Here is a 24846-nt window from a genome sequence, read left to right as displayed (position 1 = left end):
CTGAACACAATTGTAAACTTTCATTTTTTCACAAAATTCACTGCCACACTTTTTGCCCATCAGTGAAGTAACAAGGGTAACTAACACTTCCCTTTCCATGACACAACACGTTTCAGAGCTCCGATGGACAATAACGCCATTAGCCAGGTAGCGAGTGCCAGATTTCCCGGTTTCCACTCACAAGGACGCAGACGACATTACTATTTTTTATTGAAACGGAGTGTACCTCACGCTGCTATGAATGAAAGAGAAACTGCGCATCAGGCGATGGAGACATGATGGATGCTTGCCCATGTTGATCACGAGAGAGGTGTTGAAGACGGTGCCCATGTGTGGTCCACTCAGCGACAGGAAGGTGTGCATGAAACGGAGCAGCGGCTGCATCGGGGCCTTCGTCAGCGCCGCCCGGATGATGATGTTGCCCATCGAGAAGCCGATGAAGCTGGACGGCAGCAGAGAAAATGAAGCATGAACATTGCAGGAACGATTACCAGTATCCTTCCTACAGAAAAATCATGCTCGAACAAGAGTTGCCAGGCGACAGTGGTACCTTGTTTCATCTCCTGATCACCACATGTTGAGGAATTGTATCGATCTTTAACCCTAGTTCCTGAACTGGTGCCTTAAACAGGTATGAGAATAGACAGGAAATCCGCCCCCGAATCAACATTTTTTTTGGGCGCGGGTTCGGATTCACCGAACATGGACTAATCCTCGAGTGAGACTTATGTGCTTGTGCAGTTAGATAGAGAGGCCCAAGACTACTGCAGATGCTCCAAGCATAATGAGAGGCTTAAAAGATAAGAAAAACAACCCTGTTTCTAAAACGCAGTCGTGCTTACCGTAACAAAAAGAATTACTTTCGTCTTCAAGTTGACGACGAGTATAAACTAATGCACTCATTTAGCACAACGGCACCTTTGTTCCTTGACGCTCAGATGCTCGGTTTTATTTTTGATGACGAAGAGATACTTCCCCAAAGAGATGCGCAAAAGCGATTATGATCGATTTGCTGCTTCCATGGGTACCGCACGATGATGGAGTTTTCATTGTTTATTTAGAACGCGTCGGCACAACCAGGGCCCGCTTGCATGAAAAAACGTGTTTAGTCAAGCATAGTTTCCACTGAAGTCTGCTTTACGGAACGCAATAAGACTGGGAGTCTTTGCATAATAAGTTCGTTACCACGAACAGAGGATGCGACGGGCACTGCGCCGGAGAATGTCTGGGCATGAGCAGGGAACGGACCGCACCAGCGAGATCTTTGCCCAATACTTCACCGCTTCGGATATAATCATACAGTAAGATACGTTCACTTTGTCGTTTCACTGTAATCTGCTGCAGCGTGGCCTTCCAAGCCTGCGTGGAAGACAGCTCAAACAAGTCAGTGGGCTGAGGATTAAAAATGCGATCCAGCTGATTTAATTCGCGAATGCACAGAAGTAATATGAATAAACTCAATCGACAATAAGCACAAGCAAGAGTTTGGAAGCTTGGGTTGATATCATCAGAATTTTAAATTCGAGGATACATGAAAATAACCTAAAAAGTTAAAAAAAACAAAGGCAATATTTTAAGCAGTGACTCAAGGTAAAGCTCCACCAGGCGCGCTAGCATGACCGGCGGACCAGTCTGAATTGCTCCAGGAAATTGTTTATTCTTGTCAACAACTGGTACTACAAAGACCCGACTTCTGCAGACGACAGAGTACCGAGAGAGTACACCAAATGGAAGGTTATCTTCGTGTTTTGTCGAGTTCAGCTCAGAGCATAAATTCTGTTCACCTCGTTAGTACGAATTTCAGCGACAGCTGGGGTTGTCCGAAATTCTGATCCCAGTCGGAGCGTACATTAACTCTCGTTAGGGATGTCTTGGCTGTACTGTTCTGGCACTTCTAACATTCATCGCCGACCTGAATAATCATTTCGATAAACAACACTTACCGGTCTCCCGCTCATGCTAGTGCGGCTGCAGGAATGCTGCAGCTTCAGTTTGCTGGTGCAAATTTTGTCACATTTTTTTTTACTTTTCTTATGTCTCATTTTGATGCATTGCACGAATGCATAGTTCCGACAACTTCGGCCCAGGCCTCCAGATGCTTGCCATTTTACTGAAAATTACCTTCCAGCGTTCTTCAGTTAGATTAATATGCTCAAATTTCTCATCTTTGGAAAATTTATTTTATTAGCTGGCTTGCAGGGAGACTAGGAGGCCATACTGCAGCCATCAACTGCCCAACAACGGCGTGGGAAAGTGCGACAATGTTAAAATGCGAAAACGGACAGCTATCGGCCAACAGATGCCGACTAAGAGCGTGCCCTGTTCAAGTGCCAACAATCCTTGCCAAAGTGCTGGGAGTCCCTTAATATAAAGCAACTCTGCGCTGCAGTCAGTCTAGCTGAGTTTGTGCAGGGGGGTGGGGGGGGGGGGGGCATCTAGTTCTCGCGCAGTTTTTCAGTCTTTAATACGGCCTCACTGTTTCGTGAATGCGTTTTTGTCGCCAAGGGATGGTGCAGACCGAATGAAACTGTCATTAAGATTTGACAAAAATTTGACTATCTCACTTTGTTCCGAGCAAGCGATCCCAGGACTATCTTCACCTCTAGGCTAGCAACGCAATGCTTCAATTCATTGAAGTTATGAGACACCTTTCTAAGACCCAAATTGCACCATAGGGGATAAAACTGCGGCAACTACGATCAGACGGTTATCTGCCAGGTCGCAAACTATTCGTAAATTTGAACATCTGGTTGTGAATCTCTAGAGAGGTTAGACACAAAGTGTCGTGGCCCTGCGATCTGACACCCACCTGATCCTGGCGGGTTTCTTCGAGTGGTTCTTGATGTGGTCCACGATCTCGGTTGCCAGTCGGACTCCGAGGGTGTCGAAGTCTCGGTAAGTTATTTCTCGCTGGTGTGGAGAGGAATATCATCCGAAAGTGGCGCTGCTGCATTCTTCAGAATAGCAATACAACGAATAGCGGCAATAGCAACAATGATACCATTGCTACTATCACTAATACTGCGTAGTAATCATACCAACAATTCACTAAATCAAATAAGCATCGTAATCAGCCAAACTGATTTCAGCGCGAGATAAGGTTTTTTATCAGTGAATTCCTCTTTATACTGACCACGCCGTCTAAAGTAACCATATCCCGACAAAATTTCTAATTGATATCACTTTATTTGAGCATTTGTCGCCTTCTCCCCCCCCCCCCCCCCCTATTATTTTACAGTCCTCCAGAGATTAAAAAAAGATAAGAAAATGAAATGAAGGAAGCCCCCACCCAAAGGTGTCATCTGCAAACCCCATCCTCATGTTCCTGTACGCGGCACCTGGGGCTGTTTTCTAAAAAGGTGTTCATTTTCTATCGTCCATTCCACTTCCATTTGGCCATGTGTCATTGGTCGCTCAGATATACCTGCGGCTTTCGAATGTCTGTATGAAGCGACCCGGCCATTGGGTGGTTGGCGACAGGAGCTCACCACTGGCTGCCATTGGCTGCAGTATGCAGCCAATGGTGAGCTGCGCTCGCCAACCACCCGATGGCCGGGTCGCTTTTCACAGACACTCGAAAGCCGCAGGTATATCTGAGCGACCTATGACACATGGCCAAATGGACGTGAAATGAATTATAGAAAATGGGCAGCTTATAAAATATGGCACTTGAATATCTTTTTTTGTGCATTCCACGAACTGCCAATGCCCATTTACTCCCTTTAACTCCAGGCACAGTCACGCTTTTTTCTAAACGATGCTGCTCTCTTAGTGTCTCAGCATCAAGCCTGAACTCGTATTTTGATCGCTAGTGAACTGCCACTGCAATTCTCGACTTATATACATAAGCTAAAAACCAGAGGGAATCGTAAATTTAAGACTGGATTGTAGAGCCATTTTTTGCCAGCTCAATACACAGGCAATAGAGTTAACTACTTTCTTCGTAGTTTCTATACAATGCAAATGGTCTTGCCTTTGTTGACGGTATTTGTTCCGCCTGTAACCGAATTCTTAATCATGAATATCGTGGCAAATGAGGAGAAGGCCAGCATCCATTAAATTTTCAAGGATAGTTCAACCCGTGCGAGAGCGCTCCGCCTTACAAGAACCAACCGTGTAGCTGAGTTATTTATAAATAGAGTCATCGACGGTGATCAGACGTTTAATTCAGAAAACCATACGTTTGAATGTTCTGTGATCAAATGGCACTCGGGCGACTACCAAACATGGCAGCCAATGATACAATAGCCAAGGCGCCAGACAACCGTTGGCTATCTTACCCGAGGACCGCCTCCTAATTCGGCCCCTCTAATTAGTCGAGGCCAGTGGAAGCCATTTTCAACTTTCGCAACGCCCCACTATATCGGAAATTATGCCGTGGCATAGCTGATTTTCTGAGTTCGCTCAGGGACCTAATAGCTTCTCTGATTTTTCACACGTCGCTGTGAACCCTGATTACTGGCAGGAAAAATGTAATGTTCAGCAGCTACCTGAATTGTGACAGAGCGTAGCGAGTATGGTGCGCTGCGTGCGACCTCTATCGGGAAGGGCGGCGTTCACGTGACCTTCCTCACCTCGTTCGCCCTGGACATTAGGAAGCGAACGTTGGAGCAGGGCAGGGTGAGCTCCAGGAAGACGCGGAGCAGCCGCAGGTCGGTAGAAGAGCCTGCACGTGACGGGAATGGTTGAGAAGCATAAAATGCTTTTAGTTCTCATCCTCGGCAGTCGCAGTCGGAAGCCCTCTTTCAACCACGGTGAAGTTCACGCCCCGCACCGAAGATTAAACGGACGTCGAACAAGACGCGAATTTCCCCCCCGTCCATATCGAAAGGGACCGGGCTAGGTGCCAAGTCACACCGGCGCGCGACCAGCAGCGCGTTTACCCAACGCCTCACCAGTCGGACATCAGGGTAGGGTAGGTTCAACCTTCCTAACAGGAATCTGTGCACATGATTAGTTTAAACAAAGAATAGGCAGCTGCATTTCTTAAACTATAAGTATGCGTAAGGTGTCCCGCTCGGGTGGTCGACGCACTGATAGTAGAGGGGCGTAAGCGTTTACCATGCCCAAGCATAGGGAAAGGGCCCCAGTGCCATTTTCACCAGTGGTCATCCTTCATGCCTGGTATGAAAGCTCTGCGCGCTCACGGGCTCGACTGCAGAAGCGCTGGGCTGCGCACGTCCAACGGAAGCACACCATAAAGGGCTTAAGGAGTGGGGGGCATGATTTTTTTCGAAGGGAGGGCGGTGAATGACCTTCATGGCATACTAATTCCATCTTCTCTGCCTCAAGAACCGTAGAGGTAAGCCATTGTCTCCTGTGTTGTCGATGCCTGTCATATCACCCGAAAATCACTAATAATGCCCTTTTCTGTCCCGTACTGCTGCCCTTCAACTCTTCACTAGCTTCTGGAACTAACCTAGCTTAGAGATGGTCAGGTGAGGTCACGCATGGATGCGCCGCGTGGCGAAGGCCACGCGCATTAAACACGCGCCTTGCAGTGCCGGAGTCTGATTGACGTAACGCAGGTGCTCGCCGGAGCTAGCCACAAAGTGAATGATCATTGAACGAGGCATCAGCGCTTGTCCCATTGAAAAGCGAATGATCTGACAGGCATTGATGATACAGAGGGCGCTGGTTAAGTACACGTAGACGGGATTCCCGTCGAACGAACTATAGTCGGCTACAACTCAAGAAAGAAGCGGCAGATGACCCTCAGAGGGGGACCCCCAAGCCATTGGCGTCGACCGATTTTGATGATGCTGTGGTTAATATGATTAATTCGTGGTTATCCTCTGTTCATCTGCCAATCTCTGCGATTTCATGCTAGCCGGCAGAAGTGGTTCGTCAAGGGGGAGAGAATCGGCCGACGGGATCTTTTGAGGGGCATTTGCGCTTCGTTCTCGAGTTGTATTCGACTTTAGCACCGCCGCAAAGCACGGATCCCATAATGGTTTTGCTGCGATATAAACTGCAAACATTTTGTTTGTAATGTTAAGAGACCGGAAGCGGGCAGAGTGGGTGAGGGAACAAACGCGGGTTAATGACATCCTAGTCGAAATCAAGAGGAAGAAATGGCCTTGGGCAAGGCATGTAATGCGAAGGCAGGATAACCGCTGGTCCTTAATGTTAATGGAGTGGACTCCAACAGAGGGCAAGCGTAGCAGGGAGCGGCTGAAGGTTAGGTGGGCGGATGAGATTAAGAAGTTTGCAAGCATAGGGCAGGCGCTGCTGGCAAAGGGAAGGGTTAATTGGAGAGACATTGGAGAGGCCTTTTCCCTGCAGTGGGTGTAGTCAGGCCGATGATGATGATGATTTTTTACCATACTTTTCGGATCATCAGTCAAGACTATGAAGCCCCCTCATACTAGTTAAGAAAAATAACAGTGACTAAGTGGCAATACCGTAGGTTCTTATGAGAAAGGAGTGCGAGGGGCTGCAAAAGCACGTATCAGACGAGCAGATAGAAGATATGCAGAGTCTTGTTATATTGGCCCACATTTGAGCGTCAATGACACACGACGACAACGTAGCTTGTATGAAGGAGAGCTCGTAAATGTGTCACTAAATACATACCACACCATACATTCCGTTCACCAGCACGATAAGGTGAAGGTTGTCCGACCTGAGCGTCTTCGTTTGGGGGAAAGTCAGCGTAAGCAGCTCCGAAACGTCTGGCCTGCGTGAATACAAGCGGGAAATCTGGGAACGGTTATCGTTCTAGACATCACTGAGGAGGCTCGCCACAGCACTGAAAAGAAAAGGAATAAAGTGTTTGGACTCCGAGCCGAACCGTAGGACAGCTCACAGGAGACATAATGTCGTTGAAGTAAGCGTTGGCGCTTTGGGTGATGAGAGATTTTTCCCACAAACCGTACTTAGTGTTGTATCCGGGGCTGGCTTGGTACATATATACTCATGCTACCCTAATCACTGGATTCATACGCGCTTTCATATGCATGCAAACATTCGCGTAGAACATGCTGTAGCTTCCTTTCTCTCCACAATTCATCCTAGTTGTGGATTAAAGCCTAAGACTCACAAGAAGTGCAAGCTAAGTAAACATGTAAGCATCTTTAATCTAGACCCTTCTGAAGCAACCTATTCTTATCGCTCTTATCTCTGTTATCTCTCTTAAGGGCGGGGTATCTTGGCGTGCGTAAAAAGTAGGGGAGGGGATAGTGAAATATCGTTCGTTAAGAAGACAGATCATGCTATACCCAAGCGCATAATTTCGAGGACATTATCACTTTTAGGTGAACTGAGCAGGAATATGCCACGTGTACAAACCTTCGCGCACTGGTATAGAACAAATGTGGTTTGCTCCATATTGCTTCAATGGCACCTACCAGTACATGGTAGATTGGAAGAAGGTGTCATTTCCACTGCTTTAGATTCAGGGACAGGCAACTGCGACGAGCGGGAGTCTCACATAAAGGGGTCTCTAACAGTATGCAGCCATTAACCCGACGCCATGTGGATACTGCACAGAGCAGTAGTGGAGCGCTTGTGTTTCAATCCCAACACAAGCATTAATAATCTCTTTCAATCAGCGTTATTACCAGGAAACACCGGGAAACGTTTCCTGAAATTTACTACAGCTCTTACACTGAAATATTTCATAATTTTCTCGGTTCATATCAAAGAAGTCGCTAATGCCGCCAACTAAACCGGAACTATTGTAATTAAATGATTGTATCTGATTGAACAATTAAAGTGTATTAACTCACTCTAAAATATAAAATGCTCGACAGAAAAGGAGTCCCTTTTCCGTGCCCCGACAGTTATTCTGGGAATGGGAATCTCAGCGTGAAGCTTCACTTACGTGCTCCACGAAACCGGTATCTTGAAGTTTTCCCAGAGCTCTCGTCTTACGTGGCTGAACCTGCAAAATACTTTCAGTCATACACTCTCAAGACAACTATCGTCAATCAGACACGCGTCACCCCATGTCTGATTACACGTGCATCGTTTAGAGATGACTGAAAAAAGGCTTCAGAGGCTTACCGCAACACCTCTTAGATAAAAAATACACACGTTAGATGGCCGGAGGTTCCAAGGAGCTACACAGGGCTTTTATAGAGCCCGTAGTGGAATGAACCGGATAAATTCTGACCACCTGAGGTTCCTGGACGTGCACTGACACCGCACAGCCACGGGCGCTTTTCAATCTCGCCTTAATCGAAATGGGCCTGCTGCGATAGGGATTCAATCCCACAACCATGAACTCGACAGCGGAGCTACACACACACTCAGCCACCACGGCAGGTTTTTAAGGCATTCGGCAAGAAACATACTATGTCGCAAGCAATTTCTCACCTTATAGTGTTACATTGTAATGCTGGAATACTATAAACCTTGGTTTTATTGCAACATCTCCAGTCATCTAGACTGCGCAAGTGAAGAAACAGTTCAGATATGCACCAGCCAATAAAGTGACGGCGGTTGAATTCTTAGAAAGGCAAAGAGAAATGTTAGAAACACCTACGGCAGCTCATGAAAACTTTGTTATGCAGTAAATGGTACTCATATTGTAAACGAGGCTTGTTACGTTAAAAGTATCTTCCTCGAAACGTGGTTTTAAAATGCAACGCCTAAAACAATGAAATAATTTACTCTGCGTAGGTGAACCTACCGTCCTGAGCCTCGTTTTTACATTTCAATCTTTTTTACCTTTTTAATGTGCTGGAAAGAGCCCAATTTGGCGCGGAGATGAAACTCCGACTTTAGACGCGCGATTATGAGAGCGGAGATGTCTAGGTTGAAGCAGGTTTGGAAATGGGGGTGATGCATTACCTCTGGGTGTCGTAGATTCTGTAGCAAGCCGAGTTGGCGTTGTGGTAGAGTTCGGAAAGCGCCGGAGGCAGCGAGACTGCTGACGGCCGCCGGAACCGGAAGTAGGTGGCTCTGAGCTGTCGGCGGCAGTTGCACACCTCGCTCTCCGGGTGGGTGCTGAGCGCCAGCAGCTCCATGCTGCCCGCCGTCAGCGAGTGCACCGAAGCCAGCTCGGCCACGTCGTCCTGGAGACAAGTGTCGACCTCTGCGGGCCGAGCGCGGCACTAATGAAGTCAAAAGCAGACCGATGTCGAATAAAAGGCTGCTGCGTATTGTCTTCCTCCTCCGGTATTGCTTCTGTGCCGTGCAATGCGGCTCGTTGGGCATCGCCAGCGTTGGATATCCACAGGATATCCACAGGATATCCAAGGCTGGATATTCAAGAGTGATCTACGGGTGCTGCAGAGCCCTACTGCACAGCTTAGAACCAAGCGTGTGGTCTACATTTGTGACAAATTTTACAGGACACAAACGTAGATAACGGCAGAACCAAGCATTGGTACCAATTTGTTTGAGTTGTTTTGTTAGCAGGCCGTACCAAGGCCTCTTGTTCAGATTCCTGATGTGCGCTGTAGCATGGGTATTTATAGCCTTGTGTCGATGACTTGAGTGGCATTACTGTGTCGCAGTGAAATTCGAGAGACTTTGAATCAGCCTATGTTCCTGCGAGCATCTGATGTCTGGCAAAGACATCCATACCTAGGCTGCTGACAATCGACAGAACGCGCATACGCTTTGTGCCTTGTTTTGTTGTCGCTGCCATGACGTCGTTGCGCGGAATGCGGTCGTAGTTTGCGCTGCCACAACCAGCTGGTCCCACTGCATTAGGTACCTTCGGTTCCGCTTTTTACTGCTACAGTATGTGGTTGGCGACTCGTACCAATTGAATTTACTTTGCGAAATTACCTTGTGGTGCCAATAAATACCGTAAAAGGTGTATAACACCATAAATAATACCAATGATAAATAACACTAATGGTGCTCTCTATAACAGGTAACGATACAACTGTGAATTTATTTTGGTTATGTTGAATTATTACACAGACAACGGAAGAAAGCCTGCACAGGATTGCTGACATATTAAAAAATAAAAAAAAATAAGGGCAATGATTGATTACCTTTTGCCGCACAAAGAGAATATGCGGAACATTGCACGCTTTAAAAAAGATGAGACCGCAAAGATCGATTCTTTCGCGGAACGAGTATATGCACAACGGAGAAGACTTTATAGAAGAGAACCTTTTTCTTGGGAGGTCTTCAACAATGTTTAGCTTTTGGTCTCGCTTGCTCGAAATAGTCGCACAAGTAAAATATGTTATTTTTTTGTTTTTGGCACCATACGATGACGTCAGTTCGCTCAGGTTTAGTTAGGAAATGCGCTTTTTCTCCTTGTTGGTGCGAGAAAGTGCTTATGTCATGAATGATCATTTAGGAATTTTGCAATAATTTCAGCTCGTCACTTTCACTGCGGCTCTCAGTGCGCCTCGTTTTTGCGGCATATGACCACAAATGTGCCATGCTGAGAAGCACACCGTTCTGCGATTAACCTCAGCGCCGTTGGCATCTTGCCTTCGTCCGCTGACGTGGGAGAGATGAGCGGGCGGTAGCGCTCTTCGAAGATTATGGGCGTATTCTTATGGTTTCCGTCCAGCGGCCAGCACTCGATCTCGAGGACGGGGAACCGCTTGAAGCACTTGGAGCCGCGGATCTTACGTGCCATCTGCCGGTACACATCTTCACTGCGGGAGACCGTGGTGGAGGATTACAGTGCAAACCACTGCAGTTACTTTCGCGATAAAATTGCTTTATGACGGCAAGTAAATTGTGAAATTTCCTTTAAACCTCATTCTTGCGATTTCATAACACCATCATCTCATGTACCGTCTTAGGTTCAAGAAATTATAATTGTATTAGTGTTTTATCGGTAAATATGTACTTATGTTATACGAATATTAATCTTGTACTAAAGCTTTATACTGTGAGAAAAAATTAGTGTTTGGTTTTTCAATCTTACAGATTGCATTTCATAGAAAAGCCAACTACAATAACGGTTTTCAACTTAATTTCACCGTGAAACTAAAATACCATTAAGATTTTTTGCTGCTCTAGTATTTCGCAATCAAACTGTAAATTTACCCTGTCGAAGTTACCTTTTGATTTTAATGGCGTTGTGATTAAATATAGCGAACTTGAATTTGTACGGGACTAGCTAAAGCTAGAACGCACTAAAAGCGCCCCAAGCTAAAAATAAAAAACCTAGACCGCCTTCAATAGTACTGCGAAACTGCGGCGGGCCTCACTCGACCACGCCGTCGTAGTAAACGGCTTCGGCGTTCTTGTTGAGGATGAGGTAGCCTTCGCAGAGCCTGGCGGTGCGCGCCCGCTGCAGCGGCTCGTAGAGCACAAAGCGCAGCTCCTGGTGCCCCACAACGGCCTCCAGGTATTGCTCCCACAGCACGACCAGGATGACGCTGAGCTTCTTGGACTCCTCGTCCTGGAAGCGCACTGCCTCCGGCCTGTCCAGCGTGCTGTAGCGGCTCACGCGAGAACGGGCCTGCGCATGCGACAAAGTCCGTGGGGCTTTCAGGGTGACTGTAGCTACTATGCACAGTGATATTGTGCAAAACCGCACTAAAATACAAATCAAGGGAAACATCCCTGGCTGGAGCCGCTAGTCTTGGCCACTATGTTGGTCCCTGGGTTCTTTGATCGTATTAGTCGCGATGCTCTCAACTACCAAATCTATTAAAAACTTCGTAATCCGGTAGGGTCAAAACTCGGAGGTTAGCTGATGATGGCGACACCTGTAGGCGGTAAAACTAACTGGTTACAAGTTACAAACTCCGAGGCGATTGATAACGGCGCTAGCGCCTGGTAACAAAGAGGATGGAAGTGATGCTGTAATTATAAAGCATAGATATAATAGTACTGTAGAGAGATTCATACATAAACTAGCAATAGATTTCAGTGCCCCTGAAGTCAACGAAGATTGGCGACAACTTTTAATTGCTGCTTCCAGATAGCGAAGCCATCTGTTTCGCTCCACGAACTTGTTACTTCGAAGAGGTAGGTTTCGAAGCAAAGTTTGCTAACTGAAATGATCAGGAAGTTCCGGTTCAGCCTGCCGGTCTGCAGTTGCAAATATTAGTTGACAAAGCTTGTCAGCCTCTCCTCCCATGCGGCTCAAATAGAAGAAGAGATTGTAGGGACACAAACAATTGTCTGATGATGCGCGGCCATCACATCTGTTCCTACTAGGATGAAGAGATGATCTTCACAACAAGAATAGAAAAGGTGGACTTGAAAGGAATGACTGCATCAAGTAATACAACGCGGTTTAGAAAATATCGGTCTGAAGCTGCCTAATATGTTTGGTGAAAGTTGGGTGAAAAGGGCAGAAGAAACTATGGTAAAAGAAATACGGTTGTTAATGTAACTTCCTATTGTTGTTAGTAAAAACTGCAAAAAGTCATTTAGTATCTAACTAGACACTTTGTAGTGTTCCGTTTCAATCAAATATTATATTTCTTTCGTCTTTTTGTTCCGGATGTCTTTCGTGTAGTCATGAAATATGAAATGTTTCCACTGTCCAATTTTAAGTGTAAAATGTAAGACGTAAAATACGACATACCAGCTTTTAATCATCACCAGGGAGAGAACGCGCATGTCATCGCAGCGCGAAAAGTGAGAACCAGAACACTAACTTTGTGTGTAATTGACAGGGCATCGTAATCACATTTGCACAAGCTCCTACAAGTAGCGCATATTGGCGGGCTACTTCTACTGGCTCACTCATGCAGTTGCGTCTTTCAGCCCGGTAAACAGAGCCTGACCAGAAGGAGCAGTTAGTGGGGAAAAAGGCGACTGGCGCTGAGCGAAGCTGCTTCAGTGTTCTTTTAAACTTCTTGGACTAAAACTATCTTGTAACGATACCTTCCTCCAAATCATGCCCAGAACTTGCCCCACAGGTCAGAGAAAAAAGACAACACTTCGTTTCTTAATTACATCCCCCCCCCCTATTCCCTGTTACTAAATTTTACTACTGGCCCTCCCCAGAAAATTGCTGGCTTCGTACCAGCTCCCGAGCGTCAACTTACTGTAAGCCCTGTAAAATAATGATACTCACCCTTTCTGAGCCAGCGTCATTTCCTATGTCCACTTCTCGGCTTTCTGAAATAGTGTAGAGTTTAAACTCGAGAACTTATACTACTCAGAGCTTAACGAACATGACAACAATGTAGTTGCTTGTTCTGTGGTAAAACATGTTGCGATCTTGGCTTGTGATGCGCATTTTTTTTTCTTTATAATCACCATATAAAGCTTTTGTATAATACAATTTTAAACTGTCTTACAAAAGTGCCGAGGCGAAGTTCTTGGTGTTCACTGTGAACACCGAGAACCCCAGTTCTCGGTGTTCACTGGAAACTTTCAAATTAGTCGCATCGTGGTGTGTCGAAAAAACTTGCTAAAAGTGAACGTTCAACGACTGCAGCAACTTGAAAAATGATCTGCAGAGTATGACACACTTCAAGGATCTGAAAAGAGTACAGATTAGTCAAAACAGACTCTGCCTTTTGCTGCGTCAGTTTTTTCAAATCACATTCCTTCAGGCATGTTTGCGGGGTTACACGCATATAATTTACGGGAACTTTCTAAGATGGCTCAGTGCTCGCGGCCTTCAGCTTCTTAGCTCAAGTTAACGAGAAAAATCCCAGCCATGGCTTCCGTGTTTCTGAGGGAGGAAAAATGGAAAAGAAAGACTTCTGCATGCTGTGCGATTTCATTGCGCGTCAAAGAACCGTCGGTGGTACTAATTAATCATGAGCCCTCTGGTACACAGTGCCACTTTCAAGCCACCATTTTCACTCTATTGTTCAACCCTCGAGAAGTCGAAAGGCCGGAACAAGAAAAAAAAAGATATTTGTCGGTTGCAACTCCACGAGAATGGCTACCAAATATTTCGCGCTTCTACAAAAGACAGGTGTTAAGGATGCTATACAAGCAGTCCTGTTCGCAGTGATATTCGTTTTAGTCCACAAGGATGTTGGCGTGTATCATCGGCACTTGATAAATTTAAGCTTTCGCGATGATATAAATTGGTAAGGTAATCAGTTGGTGAGCATGCACCAGCCATGTACGGAAAATCCTTATAATCATTTGCAAAGTGATTTGTCAATTTCGCCTAAGTTTAGATTGCTAAGCCTAAATGTTTACGCTTCAGGTTTTATAGGGCTTAACGTCCCAAAGCGACTCAGGATTATGAGTGACGCGGTAGCGGAGTGCTGCGGAAAATTTCGACCTCCAGTGGTTCTTCAATGTGCGGTGACATCGCATAGTACACGGTCCTCTAGCATTTGGCCTCCATCGGAATGCGACTAGCGTAGCCGTGATAGAAGCCACGTCTTTCGGGTCAGCAGCCGAGCACCATAACCGCTAACCCACAGCGGCGGCTGGAGCCTAAATGTGTTCGTGTCGACAAGCCTTCTGTTCCGGGCTATTTGAAGTGCGTCGAGCACGCGTGAGTTCACCCGACGCGACATGGAAGTTTGTGGCGCACTCACTGCGGCCAACCACGGGCGGGCGCTGGTGCTCCTCGAGGATCATGCGCAGGTGGTTGGCGGTCTGCGTCAGGAGTGAGTTGAGCTCCTGCTGCATTCCCTTGTCGATAGGCGCCGAGTAGCAGCAGGAACTCTGCGTCGCCAAAGCAAATATAAGCATATATTATGTACACCTTTACTGCGTCTTTTATAAACAGAGACTCAAAATACTCAAAATCAAAACAGAGACTCAAAATACAAATCGTTGTAGTTCCAAAGTTCACACGTTTCAAAGGAAGCTCGAATATAAAAGCAATTCTTTTTCTTTGAGCGAAAGATACATTCTTAGAATGACACCTTCAAAGCAGGATGATCTGCAGTGTGCTTCCATGTGGCAAGTAGAAGCACCACGGTTCTAAGCACAAGTTGTTTGCGCTGAAGAAATTTATGAAAAAATTCTTTCCTCCTAATTTTTGGTCTGTTGGCGCTTGCGGAATATTACGGCACAAGCCCAGGTGATGACCTGAAGTTAATTGCAAAAAGGTACGCCTTATCATGCTACAGGCCACTGAGTATTTGCTTCTTTTTGTGCCCTGGTGAAAACAGTTACCAGTTGTCCTTCTTTCTTTCCGTACCACTTTCCCAGGATTTGCTTCATCTTCAAAGGTGAATCTGGTCTGTTCGTATACTGTAGCACACGTTAGGATCTGTGTATTGTTATGCAGCGTAAAACAAGTAACACATCGAAGACTATGCTTAAAGTTCACACACTCAGACCTCTGGTGAGCATATGATTGTGTGCGTGCCTTCATTGTTCCTGATCTCCACCGTGCTAAGTGTTTTATTTTAAGTGTGCACAAAGACGCCCTTGGGGTTACCTTGTGCAAGCACTGGATGAATGAGCGCACGAAGCTAGAGAAGCGCCAGGCCCTGCTGCGCATCGGTTGAACTGAAGGGCGCGAGCGCATGACGCCGTCAAACCGGCTGCGCCTAAATAACACTAAAGTTTTGCGACTCGACGCTAGGGGATGAGCGTAGCGCTGTAGCTGCGCAACCAAACACGAGCCTTGGCTCTTTATATGCTGAATCCAGGAATGAAGGAGGAAAAAAAGCTGGCCGTTATTACAGATCAGTAGAAAAATATTTATCGCAGTTATGCGCAATAATTCAACGAATTAGATGTGTTCAGGAAAACAAGTTGGCACCTAGACGTTCAATCGATGATTTATGAATGCAAACAAATTCCAGAAATAAGCTTAATCCTTCAATAAAGATGCCTCCCATTACTGGAGTGGAAACAGGTGGTGGTAGTGGGTGGATGTCTGCGTTCACTGAAATCTAAAAGATGGCCGCGACTTGCAAGAACGACTTCGAAAGCCTGGAAAGCGCGAGCTGCCAGCAAATTTGATTTCCGTTTCTATGTATTGTTCTAGATGTACGTGTCCTTGTGCCTCCTATTAAATCTCGCTGTGGTGAAGAAGCTAAAAGCCTGTGAAAAATAGTTTTTTTAAGCAAAATTTATTGCCCCAGGTCATCAATGATGGCTGAAGGTGTGATTAATGATCTAAACGAATGGAGAAAGGTTAGCGGATTTGATGAAGTCCATTAAAGAACGATGGTACGGTCCCTGCGTCCAGACAATGTATGAAGAAGGGTTGCTTGGTGAAAGACCTGCTACCATCAGGTGCCGGATCCTTGTAGGCTTGAGAGCTGGGCAATCCCACAGTAAGTGATGAATGTCGGCCTCAATGTCCTCGTGTGATGTGAAAAAAAAAGTTAAAGGCAGGTATTCGGTAAACCTTTTGCATTGAAAACAGCAAAACTTCTACGCCGTTAATAAAAGCTTTGTTACAATTAAATAAATGTACATATTTTTGCTGTGTTTTGCTTGCAACCAAGTTTGAAAAATATTGGCTGCATGACGAAAGTTGCTGCATACTGCCGCGAATATTTGCGGTGTTCGTTCGTTCTTCAAATCTACCACCACCCCACTTAATCGCTTTGTTTCCTACGCAAGACGCGACTAGATTTATCTCGATTGATCTCAGCCAGGCAGAGCTGACTCTACGTTATTCCGGAATGTTCTAGCAACTTTGCACGCTTTATCTCAAAAGTTCGCTATCAGATTTAACTTGAGCGCGGCCGACAGCGGCGGGCATTCTGTTCGACGACCGCAGAGCACGCTTGTCGCTTCGCCGCCGCCGAGTGATTCAGTCCACTGTGGCCGCAAGTGCAGCCCAATAAGCAGTTTTCTTTTAGAAGACCTTTTGTCCGTCTTCATCGCTCCTTCGACTGCCGTCACCACTACGTGACAATACAATTATAGTCCTGCTAAAAATTGGCTACATGCGGATTTTAACCCTGTGACCAGGAAATCAAGTCCCGTACCATGGTGTGTCAGGTGTTCGGTCGTTTACTTGGCTTTGCGGCAAACATTTAGCTGTCACATTAGTTTTATTTTTTTTTGCTTCATTTGCTTGTTCTTTGCATGCACAGCTTTACTGACTGGGCTTTTTATAAGCACGTTTCAAGAAATACGCGCACATTGTGCCACTATCTGTGCGAAAATGACGCACAGGTACAGCAAGAACCGTTCAGCCAATGGAACACTAATTGAACAGTAAGAATTTCATATAGTAGTAGAGCCTTACCTGACCATCGCATATGCAGAGTTGGCCCACCAGATGGCTTACGGAAGCGTTCCTCATGCTCCTGGAAATAAAACGTGAGAGATTACGGAACCAATAGTAGGACAAAGATTACGCAACCAATAGTAGGAGAAATAGTTCGCGATAATGGCCCAGAACTGAACACAAATGATCGCGCAGCAGAATGCCTGGAGGCTGCAAAAGCCTTGCATATCGTAGGGCGTAGGCACTGTAAAGTGAGAAAGACATTGAAATTAGCTGCATAAGATAAAACATGCTTTCCATCACGCAGCTATATTAATTCACCTACGCACCTGCGCCCATGTTAACCCATAGTATATGTTTAACTACCGAAATACGGATCATAACCCTTAGATCTATCCAGCTGGAAAACTTCCCTTAGTGTCAACGCAGCATTAAACAGCGGTCTGAGGGGATGAAATTTCGGGGGCTTACGGATACTAGTTACATCCGTGGCCAGTAACTAAAACTGTATTCAGGCTGCAAACATCAACTGCGACAAAGGTAGGTCTTGGACCAGCTGGTCCGACATACTTGTGGGGAAAAGACCGCGACTTGAAACAGGGCAAAGACGAGAACTGCATAGTACAAGCGGTACCAACTTCGACATTGAAAAACGCGCGAACGCCTGGCAAAATGTCAGTCAAACTGAGGCAGTAACATAAATCTGTAAATGTAACCTTCCGAGAGATGAATGAATGAATGAATGAATGAATGAATGAATGAATGAATGAATGAATGAATGAATGAATGAGCTGTTTATTTAGAAAGGGAGGCTCAAGGCCGTTTGTTGGGGACTTGGGTTGTTAAGGAAGGGAAAAGTAGGGGTCTATTGGTCTATTGGATACATGAAGGGACGGCATGGGTGGCCTAGCCGCGCTTTACACTGCTTTGTAAAGACCACTTATCTTAGCATATTTGCTAATATTTTCCAGATAAATGAAGAGGTAAAACTAGAAAAAAAGGTCCTTCCCAGGCAATTCCGATCAATTTCGCCTGTTTTAATTGCCCCTCCCCATGTGTAGAGTTAAAAGCCGTAGCTTTTATCCATCCGATTTTCTTTTCTAACCTTGTCGTATGTAAGGGATCCGGCAAATCACTGACAGAAATGCGTTCTGTCGCACCTTACATCCGGCAGTGAGTTGGTAAAGGAGGCGATGCCCACTCACCTGTCGCTGGGTATGCAGATAGTTGTGAGGGATGCGTGCAAGGTCATAGTGAGCACGCTTAAGTTGCACACTTCGAACACCAGCGGGTAGTAGTGGTGCAGGCCACGGACGGGGTCAAAGGTCAGCGCCAGCACACGCGCGGTCACGGCAGTGAAAGGCGAAGGCGGCTTGGCCACCGCCGACTTCCCGACACTGCGCCGCAAGATGGTTACGTTGGAATGCGCCTTTCGCGGGATTTAACGCCAACGGCGCTGCACAATTCGTGACGGCTAACCAGGCATGAGAGGTAACGTAAACAACCACGTGCTTATGATACAGTTAAGATAGTTAGTTTTTATGTATCTACTCGCCCTTCTAGGAAGACGGCTTCCGCTAAGGGACACATGTCCAACATCTCAGGACAAAAATTTTGAAAATTGTAAGGTACTGTTGTGGAAATATTGAAGGTAATGGTCCTTTCTTCTGATATCAAAATCTTTCTTTTAAGGTGTTTCCATCGATGGCATCGAACAATTAAGACTGCTGTATAAAACCAAGGGGGACCACTTTTGACGATAGCGAAAACGTTAATAGAAAAAATGTAAGACTGCTGTCAGGTGATCTGCGGATATATAGAATGTAATAGCGAAATTTTACGTTATGTGAAAAAAATTGCTTTCATAAATAGTTTCCCGTTCAAAAATGATTTTGTCCAGAACTGTTGGGAATGTTTTCGCTCCTCACGGAGTAGTGTCAGGTGTTTAACCTTTGCCAAAGCGTCACCGGCGCACAAGTTCTGGTGAAAAGAAAAAGAACGGAGAAAGGTCACTTGCTCGTCTTCTGTCTTAGAGCACCAGATTTCCAGGCGAAGTTCGTAGATGACGTCCTCGAGCCGCACCCGAACCTGAGAGGAGAGTTTTATGGCGATCGTTAAAGGAACACAAAGCACAGATTGACGCTGGCCGCTATCGATAGGGTACAACGTTGTAATCACAAAGAGGCCACCTAATCAAAAAAGGAGGTTTTATAAAGTCAGAAAAAAAACAAGAAAACTTGGCACTAGTCTCGCCATCACATGCCGATTACGGAAATAAAACCCCTACGTCAAAGTTCACTTTCGGACGGATCTCAGAGTCTACGCTGCACCAGTATTCACTACCAAACGGCGGCAAACGATCGTTTACGGCAAGGGCGTCAGGAATTTTAATTCACTGGAATGAATATTTTAAATCCAATTCCAACTGCGATAACTTCATTTTTGCTGTCGAACAAACGTCAACATAGCCAAATACAGCAACATAATCAATATTTACTGCAAACTACAGTTGCATTTTGGCTGTCCTGAGTACTATTTAAAGTTACTTAACCTGCGTTACAGGGTATAACTTTATCTGGCCCGAGAACTATGCACTATCTGCATTCGATTCTGTGCCGGCATCGGTTAAGGCTCTTCGTATTCACGCGTTATAATCACAACGCCTTGCCTGCGTGATTTATAAACAGAAAAGAGCTTGGAAGCCTCCAGACGAAGACGTCTTTTTATCAAAATGTTGGCTAGAGGCCTGAGGCGTATCTTTTACCAGTTTGTGTATCTGCTGCTGCTAACGCTCTGGCTTCGCATTCTTCTTCGCCGCACACTGTGCTTCTGTACTTTCTTCCAATTTGGTACGCGCGTATATGTTACAGATACCATATATTCTGCATCTTAGGACAACAACGCGGAGAGTGTTTAAATGAGTACACACCTTTGCCCGCCCGAGGAGGCCCAGTTTTTTTTTTTTACCGTCTCTGCTTTTATATAAAATTGTGCTGTGCGGGCAACACTGTGTGACAAAAATTATGGTGGGGCAAGAAAAAGATTGAAAAACAAAATGCCCCAGCCCGTGTCACTAGGTAAACACTGTGTGACAGTAGCCATGGCAAGACGGGGCTGTGAATTAAACATTAACCTCCGCTTCCTTCACTTGAGATTTTCAGCTTGACTCATCGCACACGCCATGCAAATGCACCCCTAAAATAAAATAAAACTTGTCAGACCAGTTCGCTTTTTTCAGACGCGAAGTAACTACTGCGCCACGGGGAAGAGCACGCCGAAGAGCACTTCACACTTCATTTAGTTCACAACCCTACAAGTCTCTCGAAAATACCTCCCGTGAGAACACACATGTAGGCAAATTATTCTGCCATGATGGGCTCCTTATGAACAGCTATGCATTCATATCTTCTATTAAAAACAAGCCAACAAAGAAAATTCTGGCAGATTACTTCACAGGAAAACCTTATTCAACCACAAAATACTTGTCCTTTATTTCTCCTGCGTGTTCATAGGAGGCGCAACAATTCGCAATGTAAATATACAAACAGAAGGCCAGTAAGAGTGTGCCCACTGGCAGAATCGGAGAGAAGAAATACAGACAACGTCCTTACGTCGTCCTTGAGGAAGAGGTGCACCTCGAAGCGTACCGCCTCGTTCAGGTCGGTCTGGATTGAGTCGCAGGTATTGGTGATGAAGAACGTCTTGGTCACGTAGGTGCCGTTCAGCCTCTCTGCGAATTAGCGGTGGCCACAGTTGAGCTTTTACGACGATCTGCTTAAATATTATAGCTAAATTTGAATGTCTTACGTGCGGTCATATGACATGCTTATGCTTTGTGTACGCTATCAACGTAGCACGCAGTTCTGCCAGCCAAAACGTTATGGCTCAGCGGTCGACGCCATTTCGATCGTGGCACACGAAGCTAAAATTAAAAGCGTCATTTAGTTACTACGAGAAATATAATAATAATATTATTGGCAGTAGTAGATAAGGCCATAATGCATCGACCTCAAAGTGGTGGAGGACGCGAAGCGGTGGCTTAGTGGCTATGGGGGTCGGCTGCTAAGCCTAAGGTCAAGAGATTCGATGCCGCGATCCTGGGAGCTCAGTAGCTGCTACATTTCGACTACATGTGAATGCGGAGACCATATGCGATAAGGCTTGGATACTGTGCGATGTCAGTACACACAAAAAACCTCAGCCTGGTTACGGTAGTCGCGTCAGAAATGTATACATTTAATCGGTAAAGTGGGAACCACTATAGCCGAACTGAGAGAAAGTTTAATGATAAAGATGACATTGGCTAGACCGACACCCGTTTAGTATGTCGCATATCTAGATGTGGCTGTAGTCGCAGCAAGTTCACGTAGTATAATAAGGTTGGTCAAAACGTGAACGAACGGTTGAGCTCTTTCTGTTCCTGTAAAGTACTATTTTCTGCTATAGACTGCTTAGCATTTCGCAGAAGTCCATATTCCGAGAAACGAATATTTGGCACAGTTTCCAAGAGTCACAGAGTTGACGTTAATTGTTGATGTGTTAAGAGTTTACGGTTAAATGTGTGACGCCTGATGAAAACATACGTGTCACGTTATCGCTGTCATCATTAAAACACAGCTTTGAGTCCTGTACACCACGGCATTTGCAAGGTGCTACCGTAAAGGGAGAACTTACTTGTTGCACCCAGAAGCACTTGAGAGTAATACCTTGAATCCCCTTGCATCGATACTCGAATTTGGTACCGGCTATGTGAAACAAAGGTGTATTTGTTAGAAACACCGCACCGGAACATGCACGCAGCCCGTGATTGCTAATTGCCCCAGGTAAATGTAATACAATAATATGTGGCATCAAGTACTTAAAAAGTAGGCCTTCATTTCTTCCATTACTACTTGTCGGGATACGCAGGCTTTAGGATCACACTGAGTAAAGAATGTATCTATAATTGAGTAATTGAGCATGTCGAACTACTTTACCCCAACAGCATAATTTCCTCTGCAGTTCTCGAATCTTTCGTTGCATGCAGTCACAAGTTACAGCCCTTCGCAGCCAGTGATGTTTTTCTTCATTTCTTCAGGTGCTTAAATAATCCTGTTGATTCCACATAGCGAAATATTCAGTGCCCAAAGCAACCTTGTATGTGTGTGCGATTTTCGCGGAATCTTCAAGGGAAATTTTCATTTCTTTCAACCTTCCTGGCAGATGTTGTCTTACAAATGAAAAAAAAACTTGTCTCTCATCTGATAAGAATCATTTAGGCTTCACTATCTGTTCGACAGAGATAATAATCATGCACTCCAAAAGAAAGGCACTTAGAAAGGAAGACACATCTGCCAGTATTACCCAAAATCAAAACGAAGGCTGCAGTTGTGCTAATTTAATTTTAGGTCCGTGCTTTTGCGTCGTATTCGTTAAGTCCGTTTTCCTGAACCTTGTTAAGTACTCGTAAAAATCATGGTATGAACGGCTCTGGCACATAAGACAAGTGACAGAAATGTTTTAAAAGCGAAATCCATCCGGTTGACGCACCCTTCGGCGTCGAGGTAGAAGTTGTACAGCGTGTATATGTCAACGACGAAGTCAACCACCACTTCGTGCATCATGGTGTGGGCTTCACTGTTGGAAGAAAAGTCAAGACGACGACGAGCTTCAACATGTACGCCGGCGCAGAGACTCAACTACATCTATGACACCACTAAAGAGTGCTATTTCATTCTTTATGTGATAGCTTTGCTGTATTTGCGTTTTACTGTTCGTTGTTTGCATAACGCGCTGACCAGGTGAACGTTCTTAATTCTAGATCGCTGTCTTATAAACCTAACTATGTCCTCTCGCCACAATCCCATGTGAGATTAACAGTACAAATAAATAATTAGTACAAAGCGGTCGTCACGCCCAATACGACAAAACTTGCGGGGTTGGCGGAATTCGCGACACCCGCTTGAATAATCGTACACGAGACCACGTGGTGGTTGGTAGAGGAGTGGCCATGCAAACGAAACACTAACCCTAACCAAACCATATTCGTCCGGAAGATCAGGAATTGCAGTTAAATAACGAGAGCGTCACGAAGCTCGCCCACTGGTTGTTTATAGCTGTTTGTGCTTTTTCAGATGGGTTTGATTGGTCGGTTCTCACCGGTCATAATAGAAAACGAGATGTTAGCCAAAGCGAAAGGTGTACCAGTAAAAACATTTTTCAAGATGCAATTATATAAGGGCAATAATTTTCTGGAATGTTTTGTACTTGGGCCACTGCGTGACTGCCCGCGAATGAGCGCTGGACAATCATAACAGCAGACGCGGCGATAGTCTAAGCAGGAGAGCCAATAGTAAAAAAGTGCTGGCCAATCATAAAGTACACTTATCAACACGTCGCGAAGCTCCCGTCTTAAACCACGACTGAAATTTGTACACATTATCAGTATTTGGCAGGCGAGCATCATCTCACTAATCACAACACCGAAACATATCATTGCGAAGGAGCGGAAACATGAACTTTTGCGTTGACCATTCACGGTAGGCATGGAAGCGATAGCTGATTTTCCCGCCAATCACAAACCAATGACAATCTTGGCAACCTGGTTAAGAGATAGGGTGAGGTGATACAAGGATGAAAACTGATATTTATCCCGTCCTCTTTTTTGTAACTCGTTAAAATGACAAATTTTGGCTTTGAGCTGCAGTTATCTTGATAAGTCGAGTAGCCGACAGTAGCATTTACAGCGCCCTAATAATGACGCTTTCAGCAAACCTCTAGAACCGAAAGTGATATAAAAAATAATTGAGGAATTGCACTTATTAATAATAGCTGCTTCTAAAACATTCGTGAAAGTGTTGGAAAGGAAGCAGCTACTCCGACGTAAAGGTGACGTGAAAAGATTCGCCATGCAGCGTTCCTTTTCCAAAAAGGGCCAAACACCATTCATATCGCTAACCAATTAGGGACTGATCCTGCTTCGCTATTGATACTGGTGGTGTTGGAATACTCACATGTGAACGAAGGTATTAGCCAAAAATCCGCCCGTCGTGAACAACTGCGCACTGCGCCGGTTCAATTTAGCAATCTTCTTCGTCTTCTCCACGTGCTCACGAGGGCCAGTAATAGTTGAAGGTGCACTTCGATTCATTTTTTCTTTTGATAAGACCACAAATATAGAGGTAAAAAGACTTGCAGGGCTGTTAGGAGTTTGTGGCACACATGTCAAGGAAAGGAAATGACTTAGTACGTGTCTCACATATCTCGGTGGACACCCGAACCGCGCCGTAAGGGAAGGTTTGGTTTATGGTTTATGTGGGATTAACGTCCCAAAGCGACTCAGGCTACGAGAGACGCCGTAGTAAAGGGTTCCGGAAATTTCTACCGACTCGAGATCTTTAACGTGCACTGACATGGCACAGTACACGGGCGTCTATAATTTCGCCTACATCGAAATCCGACCGACGTGGCCGGGATCAAACCCGTGTTTTTCGGGTCAGCAGCCGAGTGCCATAACCACGGAGCCACCGCAATAAAGGAGGGAGTGAGGGAAGAAAGGAAGAAAGAGGTGTCGTAGTGGAGGGCTCCAGAATCTTGGCAGAATGGAATAGGCTTGGGCAGGTTGGTAACTCAATGTAGCATCGTAACATTGCAGCGCTTGTCTCGTCTCGTCTTCGTCCTGCGTTCTTCCCGCGCTATGCTTAATGTGTTACGAGGAATCTTGGCCACTCCCCAGAAGTGGGTATGTGCCATCTTTATTTGAGGCCAACCAACCAGCGAACTGATAGCAATTTCTGCCTCCAGAATCTTGGCCGATCCCCGTGAGAAGTTTACAACAGCAGTTTCGACCACCTGGGGATCTT

At 45.5% G+C, this 24846-nt stretch overlaps 1 protein-coding gene across 1 annotated transcript; it reads right to left on the bottom strand.

Moving 5' to 3' along the window:
• Window positions 1-227: 227 nt before the first annotated feature.
• On the bottom strand, window positions 228-24062 carry LOC144107400 (uncharacterized). The gene is made up of 18 exons (XM_077640391.1): window positions 23998-24062; window positions 22535-22621; window positions 21680-21750; window positions 20617-20735; window positions 19023-19093; window positions 18211-18402; window positions 17024-17084; window positions 14397-14526; window positions 12962-13005; window positions 11136-11389; window positions 10405-10574; window positions 8797-9040; window positions 7826-7885; window positions 6582-6679; window positions 4575-4666; window positions 2810-2910; window positions 291-442; window positions 228-235 (listed from the first exon to the last, which is right to left on the bottom strand). The coding sequence occupies exons 2-18, from the start codon at window positions 22606-22608 to the stop codon at window positions 228-230; spliced, it is 1941 nt and encodes a 646-aa protein (XP_077496517.1). The 5' UTR covers window positions 22609-22621; window positions 23998-24062.
• Between the last annotated feature and the right edge of the window lie 784 nt (window positions 24063-24846).

The sequence above is a fragment of the Amblyomma americanum genome, chromosome 10 (assembly GCF_052857255.1).
Source record: "Amblyomma americanum isolate KBUSLIRL-KWMA chromosome 10, ASM5285725v1, whole genome shotgun sequence".
NCBI lineage: Eukaryota > Metazoa > Arthropoda > Arachnida > Ixodida > Ixodidae > Amblyomma > Amblyomma americanum.
This window is presented reverse-complemented; position numbering and strand designations above follow the sequence as displayed.